The 12,929-nt window shown below is 40.9% G+C and overlaps 1 protein-coding gene across 2 annotated transcripts in view; it reads left to right on the top strand.

Moving 5' to 3' along the window:
* The first annotated feature begins 4,088 nt into the window (after positions 1-4,088).
* FBLN1 (fibulin 1) overlaps positions 4,089-12,929 on the top strand; it is a 75,600-nt gene continuing 66,759 nt past the window's right edge. For both annotated transcript variants that reach the window (XM_041486004.1, XM_041486005.1), the window contains exon 1: positions 4,089-4,447. In XM_041486004.1, coding sequence (XP_041341938.1) covers positions 4,360-4,447 — 88 coding nt within the window. In that variant the 5' untranslated portion in view covers positions 4,089-4,359. The remainder of the gene's footprint in view (positions 4,448-12,929) is intronic.

Genomic DNA, 12,929 nt, shown 5'->3' with positions numbered 1-12,929 from the left:
TATTTAACTGATCCATGCGAAGTGTGAAAAGAGACAAGGAAAGCTCTTGAAGATAAGCCAAGCCTCTTCTGACAGTCTTTAGGCATTTGAAACAGAGCCCAGGTAGATTCCCTTGTTTGGATACAAGCATCTGTATTTCTTGCATATGCAAATGGCATAGTAGCTTGGACTACTGGCATCCCTGTAATTATACATATACATATATAAATATATGACTTACTTATGTATTTCTATTTCTATGTAATACAATTTATAAAAAAAAGCAGTCTAAATTTAGGATTGTTATGAATGACATAATAATTACTCTAGAAGGAATTCCAGCTCTGCCTTTAGCTACAAGATGCTATAACAAAACCTGGTGGTGGTGTCTGGGTGGGCCTTCTTGGCAGTGCAGTTTTGGACTTGTAGAGCAACAGATGAGGCTCACAGCTCTCCCATTTCCTTTTGTTTAGCTAGGCTGGGAGCCATTTGGTATGGATTTTTTGTAGTTTGGATTTGAGGATGGGGATATGCCTGCATCCTGATTTATTCCAAATTAACCCCTGACAAGGATATGGAAAGTGCATATAAAGTGTCTCCAAGTGATACTACCCAAGGGGATTTGGTGATCAGTGGTGATGCACAAAGTGACAACTTCAACATGAATACAAGCCCAGAGAGCTATTAAAAACTAAACTACATTGATTTTGACTCAAAATAAGCAAGCAATTGTTATTTATAATGACATTAGCTGTTTCAAAAAATAGCCAAGGATTACTGTACATCCATCTCCGAAAACTGTGCTGAGTTTCTTTTTCTTTTCCTGCTCCAGCCTGGAAAGAAGCTGAATGTCAGTTGTATCATGCTCATACTAGTGTTTGGAGCTGAGTGGTCATTTGTTCTCCAACAGCCATGGATTTACCTACTGTAGAGTTTGAGGTCTTATATTTACAGTGGGAGATGGTAAGATCCACATGAATCCTCTTAATCCTTCTGTGTATGTACCAATCAGTGATGTATTCTTCCTATTAAGTAGGAAAAGAGGCCTTTTTTATGCATCTTTAATGCAGCATGTAACAGGAGACAATATGTAACTTCATTTTTTGCCATAGGCCCCAAGGAGTTTCCCTTTGCAGTTACAAATCTACAGTTAGATTTAATTTCTAGGTAAGTTCTATCAACTTCCTTGCAACATTCTTCCTGAAAACAGGAAGGATACTGCAATTTTATTTCCCTCTCTTTCACTCAACTTTTGGGACAGATAGGTGGAGTGGTAAAAAAATCAGGCTTTGGGAGCTGCAGTAAAAGAGATGAGCTGGAAGGCACAACAGCTGGGACTTCGTGTCAGCTTTGTTCATTAGACAGAGGTTGATGCCCTTACAGAGACTTAATCAGGCCATCTCAAGAATTCCTAAGTAGACAAATGGGAGCTGTGAACCTGCTGCCATAGATGGCTGGATTTGATAAAATAATTCTAAATTCTTTGTCGATCTACTTGCATGTATCTACTCTCAGCAGGACCCTTGGAAATGACTTGTGCAGCGATTTGTTATGCTGTCATTACTCGTTAATATGAGCTTCTGCAAATTATTTTTATTCTTCTGAAGTAGAAACAAAATCCTCATTAAAGAATTTGTTTGTTTTAGAGCTACACAAAAGATTACACAGCTTTTACAAACAGATATAAGGAAAAAAAAATGTGGTTATGCAAAACGTTCCCTCTCATAAGCCCTTGCTTTCCATGGACTCCCAGGACCTCTGGATTGATCCTGCAGTGCATGGCTCAGCTCATTACAAAGCTCGGGGTCAGTAATTGGAATCACATGTACTCGAGGCCTCTCAATCTGACTGTAGGTGAGAGTGCCAATTTATAGTAGAAATGTGTATTAAGCAAAAAAGCCCCACTCCAAACCCGGTTAAAACCTATTGTCAGATCTGCAGATGACCACAGCCATGATGTTTTCTAGAAGTACTTCTTAAACGTTTATTTAAATTTGCCTCATTTCTGGTATAGTTTGTGGTGGCGAACTAGATGGGAACAAGGAATTCTTACTCTGGAGTAAAAATGTCCACATATGGTGTTAATCAGGGTAACTCCATGTGTGGACAGGCTATTATGTATGACTTTACATTGTTTTAGGCATGCTGGGTGAAGTTCTTTCTATCCACCTTTAATCAATTAGGGGAGGTTTTAATGTAGAGTGAAAAAAAGGCAATATTGAACTGAACCCAGAGTTAGTACAAGAGGGGATTCCTCTGGTTCAGTAAACTGGCACGAATTTTAGACAAGGTGTAATCTTTGTTAGGTGTCTCTCCCAGCTGTCTGATATACGAAAAATGGTAGCTTGGAGGTTGGAATGAAACACTGGCAAGGTCCTGCTGTAACTGATGTAAAATCATTTTAAACTGAGTTAGGGCATTTAAAGAAGAGAGAGAAATAGACATGCTTATGTAGAAAATCCCCCAATTAAAATCCGCCCCCCCCAAATAAAATCAGCCATCCATTCTTCTCCTTTTCCAGTGCCCCTTCCCAATAAAATAGAGAGGAGAAAACCAACCAAAAAAACCCACCAGAAACAGCAACAACAAAAACCACAAAAAAAACCAAACCAAAACCACCAACCCAAAAACCAAACTAAACAACAACAAAAAAAAAACACCCAAAACCAACAAACTCTCCCTCCCCAAAAAAAACCACCCTCACACAAAACCCCAAAAAACCAAATCAAAACAAACAAACAAAGAAACAACAACCAAAAAAAGAAAACCCAATAAACAAACCAAACAAAAACAAACCAGCAGTTAAAGGAAGACAATGTGGACATTTTGAGTGTGGATGGAGGTCAGTTCTTGGATAACTCTGCAATATATGTGGGAGGCAGCACCAGAAGGGCATTGGAACCAGGTTCAAAAGGAACAAAAAGGAAATGGCCTTCACACAGTCGCTGGTAAGTGCATGAAACCAGTTGCCAAAGGGTATTTTGGATGATAAAGTTTTACAAGAACTCATGGGGAGACATGATAAATACCTGGAACAGAAATTCACTGAGGGCTACTAAGTACACATAGACCATATTTCACTGAGGAAATGCTCCAAACTCAAAGGAACTGAAGGCTGGGAGAGTAATTGTGACAATTATCATGTGTGTTTTTCTTATTCATGCTCTTCCACTACTTTACAACTGTGGCTGAAGACAGGCTGTTCAGATAGCTGGACTCTTGGCCTTACGGTGGTATTTATTTTCTTGTGTTAGAAAAGCACAAATAACTTGGTGTGGAGGAAAACACACATTTAACTCTTACTGCCTTAAACACTTTTTCCATTTGGACATTTTGAGGAGAGATACTCAAAAGTTGCATTATTGAGTAGTTACAAGAGGAATAGCCCAATCAGAGTCCACGTGGCACAACCTGCAAGCAAACACACAATGACTTCCAGCTCTTTGTTTGTGTAAAATCGAGGGCAAAGTATACAGGGGTGCTGAACTCTCTGTGTGTTTCCATCTCCATTTGCCTGCAAATATTATCCCTCTCATTATCTGAAAGATCTCAGCAACAGCATTGCCAACTGGGTCCTTTGACCACTATCAGTGTTTGTGTTCCTGTTTAAATAAGATAAGGAGGTTAAAAAAAAAAAAAAAAAAGAAAGAAAGAAAGAAAGAAAGAAGAAAAAAAAAAGATGAAAAAGAAGGGAGGGGAGAGAAAGCAGAGCTGCCTCATTTGGGTTGAAATTCTCATCCTGACTTCTTGAGAGTAGGGGGAGGGAAGAAGGGATTTTTATTTTCCCCACTGAATTTCATTGAAAGATTCTGGAATCTCTCTCCTTTTAAAAATCATATCTGATTGACAAAAGCTGTCTTGGGGTAAAATCCACGGAAATACCTAGAAGGGGGGGTTGAATATCTCCCCTTTAGAGGTTAAACCTCTGCTAGGTGGTTTCTTTTGTTTTATTTTGCTTTGCCTTGCCTTTGTTTGTGGCTTTCCCCCTACTTGGAAACGAGAGAAGTCGCTGCACTTCTCTTTCACAGAATCAGTCACGCCGGCCCGAGGTTCAGGCTGAGGATCCGCAGTTTCCCGAGCTCCAGGAGTCACTTTCAGGGCGTGTGGGGGCGGCGGGGTATCAGAGGCACCCGGCTTCGTGCCTCCGAGCTGCGCTGACGGCTCTGTTCTGCCGAGCGCTTGCAGGCTGTATAATTAAGCGGGCAGGCACTGAATTAAATCTTTGTAAAGCCCACCGAGTGGGGGGTTCCTGCGAGCTCTTTTCCAACCGGTCTCGGGCGGCTGGGACAGCAGCAGCAGCAGCAGCAGCGAGCGAGAAGGGAGAGCCCGCCGGACGCCTCAGGAGAGCCGAGCCCCGCTGGCAGCGAGCGCTCCCCGCCGATGGACACCCTCGGCGGGGCCCGGCCGCTGCGGCTGCCCCTGCTCCTGCTCCTGCTCCTGGCGCTGCTGCCTTCGCTCCGGGCACAAGGTAAGTGCCGAGCGGCTCCAGCCCGCCGAGCCGCCGGGCTCTGCCCCGCTGCGGGATGCGGGCTGCCGGGCACGGGCTGCGGGGCTCCCGCGCTGCCGGGGCATGGGCATGGGGATGGGGCCGCGGGGCCGCCCTTGGGGCCCCCTTCTTCCCCGTGTCCCTGCACGTTCCGGGCAGGCTTTAAAGCGCCGCTGCCACGTCCAAGTGAGCAGAAAGGCGTGGTGTGCTGCCCCCGCCGCTGTCCCCGGGCGGGCTCGGTGCGAGGAGCTCTGCCGGACGGGACGGGCTGTGCCCGGGGAAAGGGGGACTGGGTGCGCCCCACGGACACCCGCGCCCGGCATCCAGCGCAGCTCGGTGCATATGGCAGGAATCGCGACATGTCGCGGTGCCCCTCGTCCCCAGCGGTGGCACCGCGCCAGGTGATGGGTCCGAACCCAGCACAGGCGTCGGCTCGGGTCTGCCGGACACACCGCAGCACCCCAAAAGCATGGGAAACTGCGCCAGCAGTTCAGGAATCCCAGAGGAGAGGCAGGAATGGCGAAGCAAAGGATGCAGGCTTTTTGGAGACAAAACGTGGAGTGTGTGCGAATGGTACCGTATGATGTGGTTGCTTTTGAAAGCAGGGATCTGGATCCGAGCCATGACTCCTTTTCCGCACTGCACGCTTTTTCCTGATCTCTTAGTACTGTCTGAAGAGAGGATGTGAACTTATTCATTCATTGTAGAAATCTCATGCAAATCTTAATTTGTAGGAGGTGACAAAGAAAGTATTTGTCCTCTGGTGATAATGAATTTATCACAGCTAACAGGTAAGTGACTTTTCCATTAGAGTAACCCCAAGGGGTCCTTTGAGGTTTCATTACACTCCAGGCAAGTACTTGGAAACACATGGTCACTGGCCAGACAAAAGCCAGTGAAATAAATAATTTGTTACTATCACAGTGTCTTGAGTCTTGGATTTTCATACAGCAGAGCACTTGTCACAGATATCTGTCAAAATACCTGCTTTGATAAAGAGATTGTAGCGCTCATTTTAAAGAGGGGCAGAATAAGATGGTCAGAAGACCAGCATTCACCTCCAGAATCAAAATAGCTCCTACTTTGCCTTAGACAACAGAGCACATCAGCAAAACTTTGGCTTTGATGTGTCACAGTGAACATGCATAGTAATTTTAAGCATTCAACATTATTGTAGAACATTAATAATTTCAGTTTGTAACCTCTGTACATTTAACCTTAGTTACTGGATAACTTTTTAGAAAACTGGGAAGGCGTTAGCTCTATAGCTTTTGTTTTTTAAAAGTTTTTTTAACACAAAAATTAGCAGTAAAATATATATCAGGGTTTGATTTCCAAATTAGAATCCATACTCTAATTTGATTGAGAATTTTTATTTCTTAAAGCTTAACAGTACACTGGATAAACTTAGATTTAAATGTCTGAAAGCAGGTGAGGATTCTTGCTTAGGAGATCAGCATTTAAAGAGTAGACTTCACTAGGGTGAAATAATTAATCAATATTGAATAATAATCTGTGTTTTGGAGGTAAATGAAGTAATTACATGGTGAAGTCATGTTGTTGAAGTCTTTGGGACAGAGCCTGTTCTTCCCTGCTGGTCTGGAATGAGGGGCCTTGGAGCAAAGAGGAGCTCCTGTGTGCTATAGTGATACAATTGCCAAGTTACTAGGATAGCGTATTTATGAAATACAGTTTTCTTCTGAATTTGTTACCATCAGTTTTCTTAACTGCTTTTCCTTACTAATGAATCACCAAATCATCAGTAGCTCTTAAAATCTTCATTCTGAAGAAACTGAAGGGACTGCCTTCAGGGGAACTGCCCAGTGCACATTGATATAGGGTATGGACATCATTCTTTGCAAGAGTAACAATCTTAAAACCTTAAAACATTTCATGATGCAACTTTGTTTTACAGTAAACACTGCATTATTTAACACCTATCAACTACCATAAAGTGAAGAAGATTAATTCCACCACCATGGCCAGTCAGTGTATAAATACTTCATCCTGTAGCTCTCTGTTTGGCACATCTTGGTACTACAGGCACAGTTTTAACTTACTAAACATCTGGAAGCTTGTCTATTCAGGGGAAGCTTACTGTTGTAATAAAAAAAAAATGTTCCACTGACTTTGTGGAATGAGTTTTATTTTAAGATTATGATTTTTACATGTGCTTTTATAACAGTACATTTGTAAGAAGTATATGGGTGGAGGTAGGACACATAAAAGGCTAAATCTGTGCTTTCTTGTGTGTTACCATAAAGTCTGCGCCAAAAAATCACATACTAGCAGTTCTAAAACATGAGTGCTACCTCTCAATTAGTTTTTGGTTGAGTTTTTAGTTGAGTTTTAAGAGGCCATTTTCAGAAGTGGCATTTTATTGCAATCAGGAGAAGAGCAAGATGTTAAAGCTCTTTGTTTTTCATCTGTGTAATTGAAAGCAGACGTGTTAGTGAAACCCAAGAGAAGCCCCCATAAACCAGCTTATCAAGTTACTGCAGTACATTTATATTGTTCTGTTAGGTTTCAGGCATTATCTGAGAGTAGGTCAATGCACTTTCAAAAGTTATTTGTTGTCCTACTTTAGCCCATTCTGCAAGTTTCATATCAAATTTACATGTATTTTCAATAAATAGTTGTGTTAAGACCAACTTGTTCTACAATACTTCTATTCCTATTTTCTGAAATGAAAGATGGGCTTTAGCCCTCTGGGACTTGACTGAAATAGTTAACTGGGACCATTAAAGATTTTGAGTTTGGTTTTTTGAGTGATGGATACTTCTAGAGAAGTAGGTGGTAAAATGAATTCAGTAAGCAGAAAATCTGGGTTTACTTGATTTGTAAAATGTCTGTAGAGAATAAAAGGGGATGAAACAGAGAAGGTCAAGAAAGAGAGAGCTGAAATCCAAATAAAACATCATCAGAGCATAGGGAAGAATTTCAATGGTAACACAGAGTGGGTTAGTAGGAAAGAGATAAATGAACAAAGGCTTTTGTGAAAATGTAACAGAAAGTGATGGTTGACTGTTACAGGAAGCAAAGAAAATTACTGAAGTAAAGAAATAACAAACTAAGCAGGTAATTGTAGCCAAAATAGGCAGAAGTTTTGTGAGCACTCTGGAAATGTTAGGCACTCGTGTTTGTGTGTAGATTTGATGGAAGGAGATATGTCAGGAGTGAGATTTTAATAGTTAAGTCATTACACAATTAAACTGGGAGGTTGGATAGCATTGCTCCAAGATAAGATGTAGAAGTGGAAGCATAAGGTTGAGAAGATTGCAGGGTAAGAAAGAACAGAAAAATTGTCAACAAAGAAATCCATGAAGGAGTTGCCAGGAGCAAGAGAGAAAACATAGGAAGGAAGAAGCCACAACAAGCAAAAAGCCTAAAAAGGAGAGAAAAAAATCAGTGTAGATCAGTGAAGAGTTCCAGAAAAAGGGCTAGAATTACTGGCCATAATATTTTGTGAATAAAAATTAGCTTAGAAATGCTCAGAATAATGTCAAGTAAGTGGGGAGGGAGTAGACAAGGACGTACTGAGATGATCCACTGGGTGATTTACGGTGACAGTGTACAGTGAGAGGGAAATTGTGACAGTCATCTGCATGTTTATCACACTGGGCAAGGTTACTTGTCCTCTGGTGAGACTGAGGACAGTCCAGCACAAATTGTGTTCAAAGTCTTCTCTGATCAACAGGATGCAGCATGTCTTAGCATCTCCCCTGCTCGTGCTCTCCTCAATATACCAACAAGTCTTTGGCTAAGGAAGTTCATTGAGTTTCTTCTGTTCACATTTTAAAGCAAGCAACATTTCTATTTCCCCCCCAGCACTAAGGAGTACTTTGTCTCTGATTTGTACCTCTTATGAACTACTTCAGACTTAAAAGTTTTGAGAAATTGCCTTTTGGATTTGAAGTATGTGCTGCTGTATCTTAAGAAGAAAATAAATTTCAAGATGCTCAGGGATTTTCATTCGCACTCTTTTCAGTTAATCAAATTGCTGTTACATTTTCATTCAAGGAAAGCTGATGTAGTTTTGGGTACTGAGTGCACAGGTATAGGAAGTACATTGTTTTGTGGGTTATGGTAGCACCACAAATGAGCGATGCTGCACAAGGGTGCAGTATGTTCCCCAGTAAATTGGGTTTTTTTCAGTCTACTCAAAATCTTTAATCTTAGTAGTAAAGAAAGCAGTACCAGAAAAGATCTTTTTTATCAGTACTGAAGTGTACAAATGTAGAAACACTTTGTATGGTATATTCCAGCTTTTTAGGGTGTTTTCAAGGATTTATGAAGCTTTGGAAGGATATATTGTGCAAATGCTACTTGCAGTACATCCATTGGAAATACTGCCACCTTCCAGCTTTGCTCTTGTCACTGACTAAATTTCAGGTTCTGAGTACTTTTAATATAAATGCTTAGTAAGAGAATCTGGGAGAGATAGATACTGATTTGTGGCTCAGTATAGATAATTGCAAAATGAGGAAAGTCTCATGTAAGAGTTCTGGTAATGTTTTCTCTAAAATGAAACCTTCCCTAAAGCATTGCTATATATATGCAAAAAAAGGATCTGTATTTTCTTCCTGCTCTGTGAAGTCTGTGGTTCCTTCCATACATGAACCTTGACCCATTGTGCTATAAATTTTATCCCATCTGCTTAGTGTTTCCTGACTATTCTTTAAATATGGCAATACTAGAATATCAGAATCTTTCATCATTGTCCATCATTTTTTATATTCAGCAATAAACATGCTGCCTACAGAGTAGATACATTTTACTTTAGTAGTGTATAAAAGCATAGTTATTATTATTAATTTTCTAGTCAGATGAAAATACAGAAATCCCAGTGTGAAAATGTTTTTCCTGTAATCATTTTACAGGAATAGCAATAGAAATAGAAATAATTTTATGGCAATAGAAATGCTTGAGCATATACGTTCAATATTTGGAGATGTGCTGCTCTGTCACATTCTCATGTCCTTATTTAAATAGCTTTATTTTGGATATATACATATACTTGGACTCAATCCAAAGCTCTTTAAGGTCTACCTAAAGACTCTCATTTTACTACAGTATGTTTGGGGTCATGGCCTTTATACAAATGAACAGGACTAGCAATAGGTTAATTTTAATACCCTAAATAAAAATTTCTCATCGCACAGTTTTTCATTATTTGACATGAGAAATCAAGAGAAGATTAAAATTTGCTCTTAAATGAGAATGCCCTATTTGGCACTTTTCCTGTGAGGTTATTTCATTATTTGCATGATTTTCTCACGGGGGAAAAGTGAAGGGCAAAGTTTAGCAGGCATTTGTAAGGCAGAGCAGTTGCAGTTCTTCCAATTATGAGTCTTTTTTTGTATGTCCTTCCATGTCATCTTGGTGAGTCTGGGTTCTTCAGTCCTCCTGTGTCCATCAGAGCTGTGAATGCACCATCTTTTTTCATGTTCTTGTGAGTATGTACAGTCTGGGACAGAAACTACACCTTCCAAGCTGTTTACACAATGCTGATTCAGTGGACTGCAAGTTTCTCTCAGTACTTTCACATCTTCTAGAAATTTTCATAACAGTCTTTATTCTTTTAGTCTTAATGTATTTTGATCTTCAGCCTCTTCATGGAAGCCCAAAAAATAAGCTATCCAGAAAGATGAAAAAATAGGTATCAATTTGTTCCCAGAAAATGCATCCTCAGGGAGAAGCAGTCTTCAGCAACCCAAAATGTTGGGTGTTTAAGAGGTAGCAACAAAAGAATGAATTGAAATGTGCTTTTGGAGTGAACAGTGAGGTAATATATTATCAAAAAATTTCTGTTGTTGCTGAATGTATGAGATCTTGGAGCACAAGAGGACATTGCCTAGACAAGTTTGGGAATCAGCCTCACTTGCTACTGATTTTAAACAACTATAAAGGGCTCTGCCCACAAGTGACTGAATTTTATCAGGTCTCCCTGAAAGTAGGAGTAAGACAAGAAAAACTCCTGAGGCCTTCTATATCATTGTCTTTTCTGACATTTTGTGATACAGATATATATATATATATATATATATATATATATAAATAAAAGATGCCTTATTCCTGCAATAGATGGAGTTGTCTTTTCTAATTTTTAGTAGCCAATTGCCTGCTTTTAGGAAGATTTTTTTCTGACCCAAGGCATAATAAAAAAATCTGCAGTAAAGCATGTGCTTTCCCCCTTTCCCCTATAAGGACATAATGGATGTTGCACCATAGCTTTGCCTCTGTCAGGCCTGTCCTCATCACCAGCTATTGCCATGGAAGGTTTTAAGAACTTGTTTTATAAACAGCACACAGATATCTCATAAAATGAGGTTTGGCTGTATCTGAAAATTCTCCCTAGTTGTGTGATGGCCATTGCTGGTGCTACCAGAGTCACATTCCCTATAAATGAGTGTTCTCCAGACCCAAATAATTTCCAGTAAAATGTTGGCTGTTTTTAAACCAACCACAAAACACACTAACATACCAGGCATTTCCTCTAGGGTGCTGCTGCTTTAGTTACTGTGTTAACTGGGTTTCTTCAGTGATTTCAGCTGTCTTGAAATAATCACCCTCAGCTGAGAATCCATCTGAAAGTAAAGGCTCAAACCCTTTAAACATGTTTAGAGAGGATGTAGTATTTTTTAGCTATATGTGAATTTTCTATCAGCCCATAAAACTCCAGTATTACCCCTCACACCTGGAGGAGAGAAGCCCAGAGTCACAGATCCTCTTTGAGGGACTGAGCAGGACAGGAAAGGGACAGCTGGTGAGGAGCACAGCCTTGCATCCTACAACAAATGCACTGGAGAATTCCTCCTGGCCCCTGCTGCTCTGGGTGTTAGGAGGGAGGGTGTCCTGGCTCCAAGTTTTATGCTTTTATGATGAAGTTCATGCTGTCTTAGTCTTTAAGGGAGCCTGTAAGAACAACTGAACAGAATGACCAAGAGCATCTTACTGTCCAAAGATGACTAGGGCCACAGGTCAGCTGTATCTGTTCATTGTACCCCATCAGCGCTTTGGTGCATTTGATGAACAGGCTTGAGCTCTTCTCTGCAGAAAAATAAAAGCTTCTATTCACTTTGCTTCTTTCTTTTCATACTAAATGGAAGAGGGGCATCATTCTGAAGAGATCCACCTCATACTCACATTGTCTCAGATGAAGAATGGCCATGCTCTCCTGCTTTGCTCCTTTACTTCTGATTCAAACGATTAGTTTCAGGGAATCATGGGGCCAGATTTTCTGTTGTACATCTTTCCCTTTCATGGTTTCAGGTCTCCTTCACCCTTTCCCCTGCTCTGTGTACCCAATCCCTAGGTTTACACACAATATGAAGATGAGCAAAGCTGTATTTGTCATGTTAGTTCATTACCAGTTGGACTTTTGAAGTCAGCTGGCTTACCTCTTGTCTAAACATGTGTCCAGGTCTATTCCATACCTTAAGAGGCCAGCCAGAGTGTGTTTGCATTGCCAAAGACAGCATTTCCACAGTTTGTTGTAAGAAGAAAAAAAGAAGAGTAAGAAGAAGGAAAAAATCAAGAGCACACATCCCAGCTGCCAGCACTGTTGTCCCTGCTACAGAAGCAGCTGAGTTTGTCCACCTGATAACAGCCCAGTGTCACTGTTCAGGAGGAATTAATTTGGTGTGGCAGACCAGGCCAAGCACACTTTGTTTGTCCTGAATGTTGAGCAAAGGGGAGCCTTGGTTAAAGGGATATGCAGTTGCTGTAGTTTTGTGAGAATGCAGAAGTAAAGGGAGATTGGAAGACAAAGAATGTGACTGAGTATTATGACTGGCCAGTCTGTCATTCTGACGATCAAATTCTGTAAGTAGATTTGGAGTTTTTTCCAGCTGGCAGTTAGATGAATAAGCATCACTAGTGAGAGAGTTTTCTGGACAGGACAAGAGAGGTTTTATCAGAAAGGTTTTATCAGTGGCTGCTGAAAGTGGTTTTCTTACTGGAAAACTAAACCAGTGTGTGCCTGCTATAATCACAAATTCCAACAATTCTGCATGACATGCTGTTACTGAAATATGTTGGATTAGTGCTGAGCTCTCCCAGAGTCTATCTGTTGCTGTATCCTCATATGCTGAGAAGTCATGATCATGTTTTGTTTTCTCACATTCCACAGTGCTGAGCCTCTTACAGAGCAAATTGAGTGAAAGGCAAGGTCTGCGCCACATTTTGCAAACATGATCAATTAATGTGCTTAAAGGATTATAAATATCTTAATAAGAAGGTGTGATTTTGACCTGGACTCACTTCCAAATCTACACCCAACTACAGCTGGTTATGTGGGCTGGGAAATCAGGGAGTTTGAGGGTTGCATCACTGGCCGCCCTGAAGGACAGGCAATCCTGGCTGGCACTGGCTTGGTGAGCCCACCTAGGCTCAGGTGTCACTTTGGTTTGGTTTCACTAAGTCTTCCATAGATCAGTAATGAACAGCCATCCAATCCTGGAAT

The sequence above is a fragment of the Pyrgilauda ruficollis genome, unplaced genomic scaffold (assembly GCF_017590135.1).
Source record: "Pyrgilauda ruficollis isolate IOZ18807 unplaced genomic scaffold, ASM1759013v1 scaffold73, whole genome shotgun sequence".
Classification (NCBI taxonomy): Eukaryota; Metazoa; Chordata; class Aves; order Passeriformes; family Passeridae; genus Pyrgilauda; species Pyrgilauda ruficollis.
The sequence above is the reverse complement of the archived record's forward strand: the minus strand, read 5'-3'. Positions and strand labels throughout refer to the sequence as shown.